The sequence below is a fragment of the Oncorhynchus keta genome, chromosome 1 (genome assembly GCF_023373465.1).
Source record: "Oncorhynchus keta strain PuntledgeMale-10-30-2019 chromosome 1, Oket_V2, whole genome shotgun sequence".
Taxonomy (NCBI): Eukaryota; Metazoa; Chordata; class Actinopteri; order Salmoniformes; family Salmonidae; genus Oncorhynchus; species Oncorhynchus keta.
Window position 1 is genome coordinate 52,519,242 of NC_068421.1, and position 19,546 is coordinate 52,538,787.

Sequence of the window (19,546 nt, forward strand, 5' to 3'; positions counted from 1 at the left end):
CGCCTCTCCCGAGTCCGTACGGGAGTTGCAGCGATGAGACAAGACTTAACTACCAATTGGATAACAAAATTGGGGAGAAAATACAATACTAAGTGTTATATTTGGGACAAATCTAACAACACATCACTGAGTACCACTCAAGCATACCAATGTTATTGGTATGCTTGTCATCGGCAAGGACTATGGAGCTTCTTTAGGATAAAAAGAAACGGAATAAAGCTAAGCACATGCAGAATCCTAGAAGAAAGCTAGTTTCAGTCTGCTTTCCAACAGACACTGGGAGAGGAATTCACCTTTCAGAAGTACACAAGCTAAAACACAAGGCCAAATATACACTGTAGTTGCTTACACAGACGACATTGCATGTTCCGGAGTGGCCAGTTACAGTAGACTTAAATCGGCTTGAAAATCAATGCAAGACTTAATTGGCTGTCAAGAAATGATCAACAACCAACATGACAGAGCTTGAAAAAAATGTAAAAGGATAATGTGCAAATATTGTACAATCCAGGTGTGCAAAGCTCTTAGACTGAATGACCCACAGCTGTATTTGCTGCAAAATGGGATTCTAACATGTATTGACTCAGGGGAGTGACTACTTATGTAAATTAGAAATATATCTGTCATTAGTTTTCAATACATTTACAAAAATGTCTAAAAACTTGTTTTCACTCTGTCATTATGGGGTGTGTAGATGTGTGAGAGAAAAAAATATATTTAATCAATTTTGAATTCAGGTTGTAAGACAACAAAATGTGGAATAGGTCAAGGGCTAGGAATTCTTTCTGAAGGCACTGTAGTGAATAGGGTGCCATTTGGGACGATCCCCAGGACAGTGGAGTTAGGATGGTGAAGTTGGCATTTCTGTCGACTTCGCTAAGGGAAATGCCCATTGTTTCTATGAAGTTAGTGGATTTACAGTACAGTGCTGTTGAAGGGGTAGTGACACATTTGTAATACACACACATTCATGCGCACAGGTGACTGATGAATAGTCCTTACCTTTGTCCAGGGACCTCTCCAGTGAGGGTCTGGGCGAGGCCATCTTCCTGGCCAGGGTGAGGTGGACCGTCTGGCCCGTCTGCTTCATCACCCCCAGAACCTCCTGGTTCGTGAAGCCCTGCAGGCTAACCCCGTCCATCTGACAAAGGAACAGTCCAAAATGACCTAGTTCACCCTATCCATCAGACACAATGGAAGAGTCCAAAAGTACTTACCTCAGCCCGTTCATCTGACACAATTGAACAGGCCAACATGACTCAAGTCATTGAGAACACTCTTTTTTCTATAGAAACCTGACAAAGGCCTGATATGGTTGTGTTATACTGTGATGTATGGGTTTTGTTGGTTAGCCATGCCCAAACAAACCTGACTCAGATTTAATCATCTAAATCAGATGTTAAGTGCTGTGTTGGGACATTTCAAGAAGGGGTGGAAAGGCCACTATCCCTCACTGTGCACATGCACACCTAGGGGTTAATTAAGGTAGCACTCATTAAAAGCTGATTACGGGTCTCACCGCTATGATCCTGTCGTGGATGCGTATGTTCCCGCTCTGTTCAGCTGCACTCCCAGGAACTACATTCTTCACAAACACTCCCAACGCGTCTGAGACACACAGAGAGCAAGAAAAAGCAGAGAGATCAGAGAGAGAAAGGGGTGGAGAGAAAGAGCGATAAATGGAGAGGGGAATAAAGCAACAAGACAACAACAACAAAAAACTATCCATTGCAACAACAGTGTCAAAGCATTGAGTGACATTATATAACAGATCTGAGTGCAATAGGGGTTAGGGGACTAGGATTAGGGGCTAGAAGTTAACATTATATAGGGCATTAGCCTACCTTCACTGGTAAAGGCATTGTAACCGATGATGGAGATGCCCAGGCTCTGGCCCTCCTCCTTCATCAGAGGCACTTCATGGATCTCATAACCCTCCAGGTTGGGCTGGAACAAATAGGGAAACAGACAAAGACATAGAGCATCTATACGGTACGTGGATTTGTTGCCATTTTTATTTAACTACGGAAGTCAGTTAACGACGCTGGGCCAATTGTGCGCTGCCCTATGGGACTCCCAATCAAGGGCCGGTTGTGATACAGCCCGGAAGAGAACCAGGGTGTGTAGTGACGCCTCTAGCGATGAGATGCAGTACCTTAGACCGCTGCGCCACTCTGGAGCCCCAAAAACATACTTTGTATTGGTGTGTGGGAGTGCGCGGAGACGGGCAGGGGCAACAGGAGGTCTGTGCATGGTGAGAACGTTTGCATGCACGTGTCCCCCATTCCCAGTCTCACTTACAGTCCTGCTGAGCCTGCGCTGGGGTCCGACTCCAGGCAGTGGGGGCAGGGCTGAGACGGGACTGGCGGCGGGCGGGGGAGGGGGTGGCAAGGAGGTGGAGGGCTGTCCCGAGGGGTCACGGGCGATGAGCATGCGCACACGGCTCCCGCAGCCCTGCAGCACCTTGACCACCTGGTCACTGGCCAGGCCCCACGTGGGGGTCTCCCCGATACGCAGGATGTGGTCGCCGGTACGCAGACGCCCATCCTGGGAGGGGGAGTGGGGGTGTAGAGAGAGAGGGGGGAGGCGGGATAGGGAGAGAGGAGAGGGAGAGGAGAGAGAGAAAACATTTCTGAACAAAATTTTAACTAACTTGAAATCTTACTGCAGATCATACACAATGCATTATAATTCATGGCCTAGGAATAACCACACTATGGATTTCACATCATTTCTTATAGTTTGTAAAAGTGTGCCAGTACATGAAAGAACCACCCAGAAACTCTGCCCATATTCAGTAGCCTCATCAGACCATTTCAGCCAATGTGGTCCAATACATTTTACACCCCACTTGAACAGGGTAGTCCCACCCTGGCCCGCGCAGCTAAACTAAGAAATCTATTCCCCGGCATGCAGGTCAAGCAGAACAAACTCAGACTAAAAAGAGATCATGATATACAAAGAGATGGGGAGAATGGCAGCCTTTGTGGAAAGACCGATGAAAATCTTTTGATGCATAAACTTGACGCAGAAAATCTCCAACTTCTCTCCCTGGGTCTGTGCACGGGACAACAGGGGCTCATGGAAGGAAGACGGGCGCAGCCATTAAACGTTGAAATGGGAAACGCCAGGGTCTAACAAAGCCCCAATTTTGACAGCGTTTTTGGAGCATAAAATCCAGTGATGTGTGAAATGCTGTACTGTGCCTTTTGAACAAGCAGGGTTTTGTTGACTGTGCCCGGGCTCTCTTGGACATTCAGAGAACGAGAGAGCGAGAAAGAGAGAGAAAGTGAGAGAGGGCGCAACAGAGAGAGAAAGAAAGAAAAAGGGAGAAAGAAATGTAGATAAAAAGAAAAAGAGTGAGGGGGAGAGGGAGAGGGGAGGACTGGTGCAAGGGGCTTTCAAAATCAAGGGACAGTTTTTTTTTTAATCCAGATCCCTCCTGGATAACACTTTCTTAGAGGTTAAAACCAACAATGACCGAGTTTTTTTTTAAACAAATCGAATGACATGTTCCCATGTTAACTCAAACTGAATACACCCGAAGGAAAAAAGCTAAGCATTGAGTGGAAGTGGAGAAGAAAGAAAGGGGACGCTTGTAAATGAGCATCGGCTGTGTCAGGGACTTTGGGCGTATTCAAGTAAATCTTTGGTGAACATCTCTGTAATTGCGAACAGAAAAGCAGTCCTTCGAGCCGGACGTGGGGCGAGCTGGCTCTGTGTAGCCAGGATGTAATCCCCTTACAAGGTGATTCTTTTTTCCCCCCTCCGGCTCAATGGCTATTATAATGTAACTGAGCCTTTTGTGGGACGCGCTCGGCATTAATTCAGCTAAACTGGCTGTTACTATTCATAGGGGATGACCGGTCTGGAAGATTGTTAAAGCAAAGCTCTGAGTATGTAATGGTGTAGTAGGCCTACTGCTGAGGACTATTGGGCAATGGGAAAAAAAGGGGGTCACAGCCGACATCTTGAATAGTCTTATCAAATTCTTAAATTTTACGCATACATTTAATATTTTTACTGAACCTCTAAAAAAGTAGGTAAGTCACTTAAGAACAAATACTTATTTACAACGACGACCAAGCAGAAGGCAAAAGGCCTCCTGCGGGGAAAGGGGCTGGGATGGAAAAAAAATATATATATATAGGACATAACATACTTCACGACAAGAGACACCACAACACTACATAAAGAGACACCATAGCATGGCAGACAACATAGCATGGTAGCAACACAACAAGAACATGGTAGAAACACATGGTAGCAGCACAAAACATGGTACAAACATTCTTGCACAAAGGGCAAGAAGGTAGGGACAACAATACATCACACAAATCAGCCACAAGTCAGTAAGTGTCCATGATTGAGTCTTGAAACGAAGAGATCGATATAAAACTGTCCAGTTTGAGTGTTTTTTGCAGCTTGTTCCAGTCGTTAGCTGCAGCAAACTGAAAAGAGGAGCGACCCAGGGATGTGTGTGCTTTGGGGATCTTTATCAGAATGTGACTGGCAGAACTAGTGTTGTATGTAGAGGATGAGGGCAGCAGAAGATATCTTAGATATGAGGGAGTGAGCCCGAAGAGGATTTTATAAATAAGCATCAACCAGTGGGGGTCTTGTGACGGGTATACAGAGATGACCAGTTTACAGAGGAGTAGAGCGCAGTGATGTGTCATATGAGGAGCATTGGTGGCAAATCTGATGGCCAAATGATAAAGAACATCTAGCCGCTTGAGAGCACCCTCACCTGCCGATCTATAAATGATGTCTCTAATCTAGCATGGGTAGGATGGTCATCTGAATCAGGGTTGGTTTGGCAGCTGGGGTGAAAGAGGAGCGATAATGAGAGGATCGATAACGATAGAGGAAAACAAGTTTTGACTTAACATGCAGCTTTGATTTGTGCTGAGAGAAGGACCGTGTAACATCTAGCCATTATCTCAAGTACTTGTATGAGGTGACTGACTACCTCAAGCGATAAACCCTCAGGGGTAGTAAACACACCAGTGGAGGTGTTCAGAACAAGGTTAAGGGCTGAGAAAGCTTGTTGGACACAAAGAAAGCTTTGTTGAAGAGCATTTAACATAAAATCCAGGGAGGGGCCAGCCGAGTATAAGACTATAATCTGCATATAAATGGATGAGAGAGCGTCCTATTGCCTGAGCTATGTTGATATAAATTCAGAAGAGCGTGGGGCCTAGGATCGAGCCTTGGGGAACTCCCTTGGTCACAGGCAGTGGCTGAGACAGCAGATGTTCTGACTTTATACAATGCACTCAGAGGGGTAGTTCGCAAACCAGGCCAGCAAACCCCTCAGAGACACCAATACTCCTTAACCGGCCCACAAGAATGGAATGGCCGAATCAAAAGCTTTGGCCAAGTCAATACAAAGAGCAGCACAACATTGCTTAGAAACAAGGGCAATGGTGACATAATTGAGGACCTTTAAGGTTGCAGTGACACACCCATAATCTGAAATTAAACCAGATTGCATACCAGAGAGAATACTATAAACATCAAGAAAGCCAGTCAGTTGATTATTGACAAGTTTTTCCAACACTTTTGACAAACAGGACAAAATAGAAATAGGCCCATAACAGTTAGGATCAGCTTGATCTCCCCCTTTAAATAGACACACCGTGGCTGCCTTCCAAGCAATGGGAACCTCCCCAGAGAGGAGAGAGGTTAAAAAGGTCAGAGAGAAGCTTGGCGATGATAGGGGCAGCAACCTTAAAGAAGAAAGGGTCTAAACCATCTGAACCATTAGTGTTTTGGGGGTCAAGTTTCAAGAGATCCTTTAGCACCTCCGCCTCAGTGACCGCCTGCAGGGCAGGGGAAAAAGAGACATCGGGATAGTCGCATTAGAAGGGTTGGGAGATGAGAAAATGTTGGATGGGCAAGGAGGCATGGCAGAATCAAATAGGAATCCTGACTTAATGAAGTGGTGATTAAAGAGCTCAGCCATGTGTTCCTTATCAGTAACAACCACATCAACATTAAGGGACATGAGCATCTTTGAGATGGAGCAAATAATATTGACCACTGGCATAACTAATTGAATGAATTCTACAGCTAAAATAACTATCCCATGACAAGAGTTGGCAAATAGAACAGAAAACACAAATTAAACATCTATTAAATGTGGGCATATTCAGATACCTCTGTTTAGACAGGAAAATTCCTGTAACTTTCAAAAATTCCCTAGATTTTCACCAGATCGCAACCTAATTCAACACTTGTCGGAGATTCTGGAGCTGCACCTGAGACAGCCGTTTCCACCACCATCAACATAATTTGGTGTTATTTGACTCCTCCTGGAAGAATGACGTAGCATCCCTCCAATAGAGTTCCAGACACTTGAAGAATTTATATCAAGGTAAATTTAAGCGGTTCTTGTGTCTTGTGGTGGCCCAATGCCCTATCAAGACACTTTGTTGGCGTTTACTTTATTTTTGCAGTTACCTGCATTAACATATACTTATGCTTTCAAAGTTATGTCCAATATACCTTATCAGCCACACTGTTTGGCACCAGGGTCCTCACCACCACTCCTGTGGCCTTGCCTCCAACAATACCGAAGCCCAGGCCCGAGCCGTCGTTCACCAGCTCTATCTCCTCCACATGGCCCCACTGCTCCTGGACGGTCGATACAGCAAGAGAGGGAGAAAGACAAGAGTGAATGATTGATTCATATAAACCCAATGTGTGTGAGGAGGGCTGTGATAGAATCAGTAATTGAAGGCTAATCCTGTTTAGTAATAAGACACAGAATTGTGCTTGCTGCAACATGGTTGCGAAGGTCTCAGAAAACTATTTTTTAATTTTTTAGATTGGACCTGTGGTTCTGGACTAAAAAAAGCATGTTCAATAAAGATTTTTAATTAAAAGTGCTTCTTAGACCAGGACTAGAGTGAAAACGACCCTTAGTCTGAGGCCTGCCAGAGTAAGCCTTATTAATTATCAGTGCATACGTGACCTGCAATATTAACTTAAAACTGCACATGGGTGTGGGGAAATATTGGGCCCAACTTAATGGTTTTCGCTAAAATGTCCAAAATATAAACGAAGCGGCTGATCAACGTGAAGGTCAGAGAGTCCCTTGAGTCCTGTTCTAAAGCCTCCTTCCTCCCTGATCACACACCCAGTCCCCACCCCGTCCTAATCACCACGGCGTCTAGTCCACGGCTTTTTATTAACTAACCAATCGGCTGCTACAATCAGAACAGCCCTTTTCTCTTATTACACGGCGTTATCTGATGGGTGACTTCCTCTGCAGTAGTTTGCTCTCTTTCTAATGCAACCTCATTGTGGTGTCTTACGTACTGCAGCCCACTGGGGTGACAAAGCTTTTCTACCCCTCCTTACTGAAGAAAAGTGAAGAGCCATTTCCCAGATAAGAAGTGGAGCTTCACAGTCAGCAACACAGATGTGTTTTGTGGCGAGGTCTGGTTTCCGTCTGAGCTTTCAGGCAAAATTAACGAGTGTTGCTTGTTCACTTCACTTACGAGGAGAGTTGTAAGCAGGCTTGGTTAAGTTCAATAAGCGACTTTGAGAGAGTAAGGAAGCAGATTCAATTCAACTTGTTTTACAACTTCTACAGTCCGTGTGAACACATCTTATTCTGAAAAAAATAGCATCTAGGATGTGAAGAGTCTATCTGCTGGGTTTAACAGTACAGAAAGGCATTCAAATAAAATTTTATTTGCCACATGCACCGAATACAACCAGTATAGATAGACCTTACAGTGAAACACTTACTTACGAGACCTTAACCAACAATGCTTTCAGAAATTAAGGAAAAAAAAATGGTAAAAAAATAGAAAATAAAAAAATAATTAAAACAGCAGTAAAATAACAATAGCAAGGCTATATACAGGGGGAAAGTGTGGCCAGCCGTAGAGAAATGCTTCTTGAAATTCTAGTTTATCTTGGAGTTATCGGTGGTGACAGTGTTTCCTAGCCTCGGTGCAGTGGGCAGCTGGAGTCTGACAATTTTTAGGGCCTTCCTCTGACAACGCCTGGTATAGAGGTCCTGGATGGCAGGAAGCTTTGCCCCAGTGACGTACTGGGCCTTATGCAGTACCCTCTGTAGTGCCTTGCAGTCAGAGGCCATGCAGTTGTTGCATCACTGCCAGGTATGGCCAGTATGCTCTCGATGATGCAGCTGTAGAACCTTTTGAGAATGGGAGGACCCATGCCAAATCTTTTCAGTCTCCTGAGGGGGGAAATAGATTTTGTCGTGCCCTCATCACAACTGTCTTGGTGTACTTGAACCATGTAAGTTTGTTGGTGATGGACGCCAAGGAACTTGAAGCTCTCAACCTGCTCCACTGCAGCCCTGTCGATGAGAATCGGGGCGTGCTCTGTCCTCTTTTTGCTTTAGTCCACAATCATCACCTTTGTCTTGATCACGTTGAGGGAGAGGTTGTTGTCATGGCACCACACAGCCAGGTCTCTTACCTCCTCCCTATAGGCTGTCTCACAGTTGTTGGTGATCAGGCCTATGACTGTTGTGTCAGCAGCAAAACTTGATGGAGTCATGCCTGGCCATAAAGCCATGAGTGAACAAGGAGTACAGCAGGGGACTTAAACATGCACCCGAGGGGCTCCCGTGTTGAGGATAGGCGTGGCGGATGTGTTGTTACCCATCTTTACCACCTGGGGATAGTCGTCAGGAAGTCTAGGATCCAGTTTCAGAGGGAGGTGTTAAGTCCCAGGGTCCTTAGCATAGTGATGAGCTTTGAGGGCACTATGGTGTTGAACACTGAACTGTAGTCAATGAATAGCATTCTCATGCTCTCTAGTTCCTTTTGTCCAGGTGGGAAAGGGCAATGTTGAGTGCAATAGAGATTGCATCATATATGGATCTACGTTATGTAAATTGGAGTGGGTCTAGGATTTCTGGGATAAATGTTGATGTGAGAGCCATGACCAGCCTTTCAAAGCACTTCATGGCTACAGATGTGTGCGCTACAAGTCGGAAGTCATTTAGGCAGGTTACCATAGTGTTCTTGGGCACAGGGACTATGGTGAAATATGTTTTTATTACAGACTCTGAAAGGGAGAGGTTGAAAATGTCAGTGAAGACACTTTCCAGTTGGTCAGCGCATGCTCGGAGTACACGTCCTGGTAATACGTCTGCCCCTGCGGCCTTGTGAATGTTTACCTTTTTAAAGGTCTTACTCACATCGGCTGCGGAGAGCGTGATCACACAGTCGTCCAGAACCACTGATGCTCTCATGCATGTTGTTTCAGTGTTACTTGCCTCGAAGCGAGCATAGAAGTAATTTAGCTCATCTGGTAGGTTCATGTCACTGGGCATCACGTGGCTCTGCTTCCCTTTGTTTTGTGTAATAGTTTGTAAGCCCTGCCACATCCGACAAGCGTCGGAGCCGGTATAATACAATTCAATCTTAGTCCTGTATTGATGCTTTGCCTGTTTGATGGTTCGTCGGAGGGCATAGCGGGATTTCTTATAAGCTTCTGGGTTAGAGTTCCGCTCCTTGAAAGCGGCAGCTCTACCCTTTAGCTCAGTGCGGATGGTGCCTGTAATCCATGGCTTCTGGTTGGGGCACTTACGGTCAACTGTGGGGACGACGTTGTCGATGCACTTATTGATGAAGCCAGTGATTGACGTTGTGTACTCCCTCAATGCCATCGGGAGAATCCCGGAACATATTCCAGTCTGCGCTAGCAAAACAGTGCTGTAGCTTTCTTATTAACTTCGTCACTGGTGTTTCCTGCTTTAGTGTTTGCTTGTAAGCAGGAATCAGGAGGTTATAATTATGTGCAGATTTGCTAAAACGATGGCGAGGGAGAGCTTTGTACTCGTCTCGGTGTGTAGAGTCTAGAGTTGTTTTTCCCCCCTGGTTGCACATTTAACATGCCAGGTAAAACGGATTTGATTTTCCCTGCATTAAAGTCCCCGGCCACTAGTGGCACCCTTTTCCTGTTTGCTTATGTGCCAGCATTGGTTTGTGGTGGTATATAAAACAGCTACGAAAAATACAGATGAAAACTCTAGGTAAATAGTGTGGTCTACAGTTTATCATGATATACTCTACCTCAGGCGAGCAAAACCTTGAGACTTCCTTAGACTTCGTGCACCAGCTGTTTACAAATATACATGGACCGCCACCCCTGGTCTTACCAGAGGTCGCAGTTCTATCCTGCCGAAAAAGCTTAAAACGCGCCAGCTGTATGTTAATCATGTCGTCGTTCAGCCACAACTCTGTGAAACATAAGATATTACAGCTTTTAATGTCACGTGTATACGTGACCGTAGTTAAGTCTATTTTATTGTCGATTGATTGTACGTTGGCTAATAGGACCGATACCTCTGCCTCTTTCTCCTGCAAATGACAGGGATGAGGGCCTTGACGGGTGTCTGAAGTAAATCCTTTGCGTCCGACTCGTTGAAGAAAAAAATATTCCTCCAGTACGGGGTGAGTTATTGCTGTCCTGATATCTAATAGCTATTTTGGTGATAAGACGTAGGGCAGACATTATGTACAAAATAATTTCAAATAACTAGAAAAAAAACACAATAGCACATTTGGTTACGGGATGGTAAAACGGCAGCCATCTCCTTCAGCGCCATAGGCTAATTGATTTTATCACAAAGTATGTTTACATGCTACACCCTTCTGTCATGGCAACTAAACAGAGCACAAATTATCATAATTAATATAGGCCAAGCAACTGCCTGTTGGAACAATAACTATTCACTTAACTAGACATCATGAGAATTAAACACAGTATTTGAACAACTTCATTAATGTAACTAAAGACCTAACATTACACTTCATATTCTCAATCCCACAAATGCTGTGAGCAGGGACTGAAAAACAATTCAGGGAAAACAGTGGGCCGAAGTGCATTTCCTTCCATATTGACAGTTCAGCCCCATGAAACGTTAAATAATTATTAGAACAAAAGAGTTGTCTAACGAAACCCAAACAAAGGTCTGGGTTATTGACAGTTTTAATGAGAAAGCCATAATGGGAACGTTCATCCCAAGCACTCAGTTTCAGAGAAGAAAAACAGTTTTACTGGGAGCCTGGAACAACATGCCTCCCAGATCATCCCTCCTGGAAGCAAGGTCCGTATTAAGAGTAGGAATGCTGATCTGATCTGTCCACAGAATCTTATTCATTATGATTCAAAATGTATCCTATAATTAGCACTCACACTTTGTGGGCAAAGCATCTCATTACAGTATAGAAGTGTATCATGTCAGACATTTTTTTAAATGTTCAAAGAAATGTAGGGTTTAAGATTATGCCAACATGCTCTAGAAGCCATGTTTAGTGAGAATGTCAGGAATGAGGTGGGTGGACAAGAGAGAGGAATGCTCCAGAGCAATATTAGCGTCTGTACAATTTGCAATTTAAGGCACAGAAACGAAGGAAACCAATCCCTGAAGCAAACCTAGGTCAATATTTTCTCAGCTTTTCACGGTAAGAGAGCTAGTTTGGATGGACAGAATGCAGGGGGGGCTTGTTTAAAAGAGGAGCTTGGGAGCCGAGGAACATTTGTTTAAGGGGAAGATTCAGTTGATGGGTATCAGGGACAAGAGGGGCCAAATGACATAAGATGTTGTGCGGAAGAATCGTTGTGCGGATGTTGCTTTTGGCATCCCTCAAAAAAAGGTAGAGAGATTGTTTTCCATCTATACGGAGCCCTGTCACACTGACGGAAACTATGACCGTAAAAATACGCAATAAACAGGATGGCGATCAGAGTGATTTTATGTCACCTTTTCACGACATAACCCAACGGTTACAAAGAGAGAGAGTGGTGCCAAGTAGGGCAGGGACGATACCAGTATCGCGATAAGGGTTAGGGTCATAGCAAGGAAACAAAACAAAGCGGATTTGACTTATTGGAAAGCAGCCCCTAATGTCAGAAACAAACATATTTTCATCCAGTCACATGTATTTACTTTCCAAGTTATAGCACACTGTTACATACAGCAGGACTTTAAAAAAGGACCCAACAGTTGGGTCCGCTTCGTGTTTTTATTTTTGCCACGGGAAAAAAAATATTACGATACTGGTATCGTCACAGCCCTAATGCCAAGCTGACAATTCAAGAGAATCAGCGAGCGGTGTCTGGGCTTTTGTAGAGGCGGAATCTTGGCTCAGGGTGATAGGCCAGGGAAAACTGCAATAAAAATCAAGTCCAGATTTTTTATTTTTTGCCAGCGCTCCATTAAACACGACCTCAAGAGAAACATGAATAAAACACAAGGTAAAGCAAGGCCCCGGCTTGATGCGTAAGCAGGACATGGCCTCAATCCAAACTGGATTAAAAACAGGAATAGTGAAAAAGCACACGATAATGACCTCAATCGCTGGAACTAGGCCTAACTTGTCTGTCATCTCGTTTGCATTACTTTTTTTTTTCTTTTTCTGAGGGCTTTTCTTTGTGGTTATTTAAAAAGGTCCAATACAGCGGTTTTTATCTCAATATCAAATAATTTCTGGGTAACAATTAAGTACATTACTGTGATTGTCAATTTAAAACTATCACAGCTTCAGAACAATTTCTCATGTAATCATTTTGAGACATGGATTGCGTGTGTGCCATTCAGAGGGTGAATAGTCAAGACAAAAGATTGAAGTGCCTTTGAGCAAGGTATGGTAGTAGGTGCCAGGTGCACTAGCTTGTGTCAAGAACTGCAACACTGCTGGGTCTTTCACGATTAACAGTTTCCTGTGTGCATCTAGAATGGTCCACCACCCAAAGGACATCCAGCCAACTAGACAACTGTGGGAAGCATTGTAGGAACGCTTTCAACACCTTGTAGAGTCCATGCCACAACAAAATGAGGCTGTTCTGAGATGAAAAGGGGGTTGCCGTGCAACTCAATATTAGGAAGATGTTCTTAATGTTTTGTACACTCAGTGCATATGAAACACAAGATAATCATGTTTTTGACTGCACTGGGCCTTTAATTTAATGTGCAACGGTTAGGACCGTTTCTGTTTATAACAAATATATGCCATATGTTTGTTGTCGGAGCTTCAGGTTAATCGTATACGTCACCCCAGTGTTGATATAGCCAGTCTCATTTTCACCCACTGAAAGTCTACAACTCCCTTCACATGTCAGTTCCGATAAAAAAAAAAATTCAACCCATTTGCACCAATATAGTTTAATGACAATAACAGTTTATTAATAACTACCAATCTTTGCCTGCTTATACATTGAACAAAAATAAACGCAACATGCAATCACTTCAAAGGCTTACAGTTCATATAAGGATTTTATTTATTTAGCCCTAATCTATGGATTTCACATGACTGGGAATACAGATATGAATCAGTTGGTCACAGATACAGAAAAAAGTAGGGACATGGATCAGAAAACCAGTCAGTATCCGGACCATTTGCATTATGCAGGGCGACGTCTCCTTTGCATATACAGTACCAGTCAAGAGTTGACACACCTACACAGTCGAGGGATTTCTTATTTTTTACTATTTTCTACAACACAGAATCATGTAGTAACCCAAAAAAAGTGTTATATCAAAATATATTTTAGATTCTTCAAAGTAGTCACCCTTTTCCCCAATACAGCTTTTTTTACACACTCTTGGCATTCGCTCAACCAGCTTCATGAGGTAGTCATCTGAAATGCATTTTAATTAACAGGTGTGCCTTGTTAAAAGCTCATGTGTGAAATTTCTTATCTTCTTAATGCATTTGAACCAATCAGTTGTCTTGTGAAAAGGTAGGGTTGGTATACAGAAGATAGCCCTATTTGGTAAAAGACCAAGTCCATATTATGGTAAGAACAGCTCAAATATGCAAAGACATGAAAGTCAGTCAAGCCGTAAAATTTCAAGAACTTCCAATCGGTTCTTCAATTGCAGCCGCAAAAACCATCAAGCGATATGATGAAACTGCCTCATGAGGACTGCCACAGGAAAGGAAGACCCAGAGTTGCCTCTGCTGCAGAGGATAAGTTCATTAGAGTTACGAGCCTCAGAAATTGCAGCCCAAATAAATGCTTCAGAGTTCAAGTAACAGACATCTCAACATCAACTGTTCAGAGGAGACAGTGTGAATCAGGCCTTCATGGTCGAATTGCTGCAATGAAACCACTACTAAAGGACACCAATAAGAAGAGACTTTCTTGGGCCAAGAAACACAAGCAAAGACCCTTAGACCAGTGGAAATTTGTTCTTTGGTCTGATGAGTCCAAATTCGAGATTTATGGTTCCAACCACCGTGTCTTTGTGAGACGCAGAGTAGGTTAACAGATGATCTGCACATGTGTGGTTCCCACGTGAAGCATGGAGGAGGTGGTCTGACGGTGCTTAGCTGGTGACACCGTCAGTGATTTATGTAGAATTGAGTTTATTTATTTTGTTTTTTTACAGGGACAGTGCACATTAATCAACATTTCAGTAAAAGTGCCGGTTTTAGCCAGCCGGCTAATTTTCAACCGCAGTCCCTGGGCAGGTTATTAAAAACAATTACAATATAGACAATAGCAACATAGGACAAGCAAGACATAGCATACAGACAGAACAAAAAGCAGCAAGACAAAATTCATAAAAGCGACAAAGTGTTTCCACACCTCACAAGCTAGACATGGAAAGCGGCAACACACAGCTAGGGATCACAAATCTGATTTACCTTTAGCCATGTCTTCAAGAATTTTGTGAAAGTGTGATATGTGGTGCAGTTATTGGTGTCTGATGGCAGTGTATTCCAGAAATTCAAGGCACATTTAACCTTCATGGCTACCACAGCATTCTGCAGCGATACGCCATCCCATCTGGTTTGCACTTAGTGGGAATATAATTTGTTTTTCAACAGGACAATGACCCAACACACTTCCAGGCTGTGTAAGGGCTATTTGACCAAGAAGGAGAGTGATGGAGTGCTGCATCAGATGACCTGGCCTCCACAATCACCCGACCTCAACCCAATTGAGATGGTTTGGGGTGAGTTGGACTGCAAAGTGACGGAAAAGCAGCCAACAAGTGCTCTGCATATGTGGGAACTCCTTCAAGACTGTTGGAAAAGCATTCCAGGTGAAGCTGGTTGAGAGAATGCTAAGAGTGTGCAAAGTGGTGATCAAGACAAAGGGTGGCTACTTTGAAGAATCTGAAATATAAAATATGTTGATTTATTTAACACTTGTTTGGTTACTACATGATTACATGTGTCATTTCATAGTTTTGATGTCTTCACTATTATTCTACAACGTAGAAAATAGTAACAATAAAGAAAAACCTTTGAATGAGTAGGTGTGTCCAAACTTTTGACTGGTACTGTAGTTGATGAGGCTGTTGATTGTGGCCTGACGTCCTAATCTTCTTCAATGGCTGCGCGAAGTAGCTGGATATTGGCAGGAACTGGAGCACCGTAATACACGGTGATCCAGAGCATCCCAAACATGCTCAATGGTTGACATGTCTGGTGAGTATGCTGGCCATGGAATAGCTGGGACTTTAAGCTTCCAGGAATTGTGTACAGATCCTTGCAACATGAGGCTGTGTATTATCATACTGAAACATGAGGTTATGGCGGCAGATTAATGACAAGACAATGGGCCTCAGCATCTCATCACAGTATCTCTGTGCATTCAAATTGCCATCGATAAAATATTTTGTTTGTTGTCCGTAGTGTATGCCTGCCAATACTATAACCCCACCTCCACCATGGGGCACTCTGTTCACAATGTTAACATCAGCAAACCACTCGCCCACACGACACCATACATGCTGTCTGCCAACTTGAAACTAGGATACATCTGCAAAGAGCACACATCTCCAGCGTGCCAGTGGCCATCGATGGTGAGCATATGCCCACTGAAGTCGGTTACAACGCCGAAATGCAGTCAGGTCAAGACCCTGGTGAGGACGACAAGCAGATGATCTTCCCGAGACAGTTTGTGCAGAAATCCTTTCATGTGGTCTGTGGTTGTGAGGCCGGTTGGAAGTACTGCCAAATTCTCTAAAACGACACTGGCTTACGATAGAGAAATGAACATTCAATTCTCTGGCAACTCTGGTGGACATTCCTGCAGTCAACATGCCAAATGCATACTCCCTCAAAATAGACATCAGTAGCATTGTATAGTGTGACAAAACCACACGTTTTAGTGAGCTGCACCTGTGTAATGATCATGCTGTTTAATCAGCTTCTTGACATGCCACACCTGTCAGGTGGATGGATTATCTTGGCAAAGGTGAAATGCTCACTAACACAGATGTGCACAAAATGTTTAAGAAATAAAACTTTGTTATTTTATTTCAGCTCATGAAATATGGGACCAACTCCTTACATGTTGTGTTTCTATTTTTGTTCAGTGTCGGTTCCCTGACACTGAATAACCAGAGGAAAGCTAAAATGTCATTTCACCATTTGAATTCATGAAAAATGTATCAACTAAAAACATTGCTTCTTATAGTCTTAGATGACCATTGCTCAAAAGACAAGAGGATTTAAAGATGGGTAAAACAGTCATACACAACAACAAATCTATGATTCACTTTTTCTATGCATTAGGACTCCGAACTCGCTTCTTCTCCTTGACTTCCAGGTCTACATTGACTGAGCTAGCGCACAGTGACTTAAATACATATTGTCAGGAGGCAAACCTGCAAGTGAAGCACTAACTTGATTTCCTTTAGGCTATAAGGACATCAACATCATACACTCAATGTCAACAGCCCACGGGTAGTAAAATACTGCATAAATATGAATTTCAAATTTGGACTCATACAGAGTCAAGTAGCATCACCTAAAACCTGACCTACAAACCAGATTGATGCCATTTACTCTACAGTGACGGTCAAGTGTCTGTTTTTAGTGACAGGCTACAGAATAACAGGAAATAGCCTTGGCCTTAATGACAGTGTAAAAAGTGTAAGCTAGATGTTAGACATGCTGACGCTCCTATGCCCTATAGACCCCTGCATGGGAGTCAAATTTGCGAGAGATCAGTAGACAACATGAGTTGATGTACAGCTCAACAAAAAAAAGTTTATTTGCCTAGTTACCAACCAGACTTCTCCCTAGCGCTTATATTGATTGGTCTTCGGTAAAAACGTTGACCAGAAAGGCCACGAGGGCAAACACTTCAACATTTTTAACCACAATAAATCAGTACCACTTTTAAAACAAGAAACAGTCACCTCCTAATCATGGGTTGGCACCTCCGTCGCATTGTTGATATTGTTATGAACGCTCTACAGACGCCACAGCCAGTCATTCTGAACATGGCTTAATGACTGTTTAGTCTAAATTACACTACAGTAGCGTGGAAATACGATGTCGTTGTTAAATTTGGCAAATAATAAGTTGGAAACAACTTATCATTATGACAATCGGCAAAATTACGTGACGGCATTGGTGCCATTAGCATGCAATGCTAGTGAAAAATATACTGAACAAAAATATAACCGTAACATTCAAGTTTCATAGATTTTACTGAGTTCTTAATGATGAAATAAATTCATTAGTGTTGTGTTCATTGTCTGTAGCTTATGCCTGCCCATACCATAACCCCACCGCCACCATGGGGCACTCTGTTCACAACGTTGACATCAGCAAACCGCTCGCCCACACAATGCAATACACGTGGTCTGTGCTTGTGAGACAAGTTGGAATTCTCTAAAACGACATTAGAGGTGGCTTATAGTAGAGAAATTAATTTTCAATTCTCTGGCAAAAATTCCTGCAGTCATCATGCCAATTCCATGCTCCCTCAACTTGAGACATCTGTGGCATTGTGTTGTGTGACAACTGAAAATGTAACCTTTAATTGTCCCCAGCACAAGGTGCACCTGTATAATGATCCTGCTGTTTAATCAGCTTCTTGATATGCCACACCACATTATCTTGGCAAAGGAGAAACACTCACTAACAGGGATGTAAAAAAAAATTGTGCACAAAATTTAAGAGAAATAAGATTTTTGTAACTATAGAAAATGTCTTGGATCTTTTATTTCAGCTCATGAAACATGAGACCAACACTTTACATATTGCATTTATATTTTTGTTCAGTTTAGATAGCAATGCTAACATTTCCTAGTGAAAATGTGGTGCTGTCCCCTCAATCTTAGCTAGCTGAAGTTATAATGCATCTAAGGTCAATCTGGCAACATCATAAAGATGACAAAAAGACGTCATAATTATTTGCCTCCTTCTGAAATGTCACCTTGTTTCCAAGCTTCTATAATGCTCTTTAGACAAAATCTTCATCAGCGGCCATTGAGAAGGCATTGAGTAGAATCTTCAGTTGGGCATCAGTCCTCAAGAGAACGTTCAAAACAATAGTGGCGAAAAATGCGACCCATGGATATCTTCCGAACAATCAACCGCAACAAATACCATGCAGCGCTCAAAACAGTGAAAGCACATTGCCTTTAATGTACGCATTTGAAAGGGCCAAAATCTAATGTAGCACCATGACATGACAGTGGTCTGTAGAACATATATCAAAATATGAAGACATTTTCTTACTGAGATTCATAAATACATGCTTTGAACTTACATTTTGAATGATTGGTCCAGGGGGGAGCAGTGGTGTGTGCTGTGTGGCAGTTGATGGGTTCCGGGCCACCACCAGCTCCACTCTGTCCCCAGGCTGCTGCAGCAGAGTGATGGCCTGCTGCTGGGTGACACTCTGGTCCAGGGGGGTCCCGTTGATCACCAGGATCTGGTCATTCTCCAGCATGCGCCCATCCCTACCGGCACAAACACACAATACAAATAAGGATTATATCATTTGTAAAGCCCTTTCTATATCAGAAATGGACATCGTTTTCACAGTGACCCCATCTAGACCTAATCAAAGAGCAAGCAGAAGAAACAAGGAATTTGTATCTTGTATGTTTTTCTGTCATGTTTATTTAGCCAGGAAGTCCCATAGAGATAGACATTTTTTAAAGAGGTTATTTGCTCATAAGGTCTCTCTATAACAGCACAGTGACCTATCAGTGGTCTGTGTTTCCCATTTTTGGCAGTGCCCGTTACAAGCAGTGTTAAATTAACTAGAAATGTCTCTACATACCCTTTGTTGTTGACATAAGCTGATACAAGCATATTATGCATTGTTTATGACTGTAATGTTTTCCTTGGAAGGGGGCCTAATAAGAGCTGGCAAGCTTCTAATATGCGTATATTAAGGTGTCCTTGACTAGATTATCAGGTAATATTGGAGAACGTTGTCGTAGAGTTGGTCTGAACTAGAGTTGCAAGATTCCAATAACTCTGAAAAATCTCAGGTTTTCCAGAAATCCTGGTTGGAGGATTCCACATTTCCTGCTTATTCCCTCCTGATTCCAGGAATTTGGGGGAAATTACCAGAATTGTAAAACTCTAACCAGAGCCAAATGAACACTAGGGGTAGTAAAAGAGAAGGAGGGAGTACCTGTGTGCGATGCTTCCAGGCTGGACCTGTCTGATGAAGACCCCGTGGCCCCCAGTCCCCTCCGGCCCCAGGCCTACCACACTGAAGCCCAGGCTTCCAGACAGGGGCTTGGGCAGGCTGATGTGCTCAGTTGGCCTCCCCTACA

The 19,546-nt window shown here is 43.2% G+C and overlaps 1 protein-coding gene across 8 annotated transcripts in view; it reads right to left on the reverse strand.

Moving 5' to 3' along the window:
• patj (PATJ crumbs cell polarity complex component) overlaps positions 1-19,546 on the reverse strand; it is a 191,767-nt gene that overhangs the window by 168,161 nt on the left and 4,060 nt on the right. For all 8 annotated transcript variants that reach the window (XM_035775912.2, XM_035775904.2, XM_035775920.2 and 5 more), the window contains exons 5-11: positions 19,402-19,541; positions 18,523-18,715; positions 6,511-6,639; positions 2,302-2,547; positions 1,845-1,947; positions 1,520-1,608; positions 1,003-1,141 (exon numbers count right to left, since the gene is read on the reverse strand). In XM_035775912.2, coding sequence (XP_035631805.1) covers positions 1,003-1,141; positions 1,520-1,608; positions 1,845-1,947; positions 2,302-2,547; positions 6,511-6,639; positions 18,523-18,715; positions 19,402-19,541 — 1,039 coding nt within the window. The remainder of the gene's footprint in view (positions 1-1,002; positions 1,142-1,519; positions 1,609-1,844; positions 1,948-2,301; positions 2,548-6,510; positions 6,640-18,522; positions 18,716-19,401; positions 19,542-19,546) is intronic.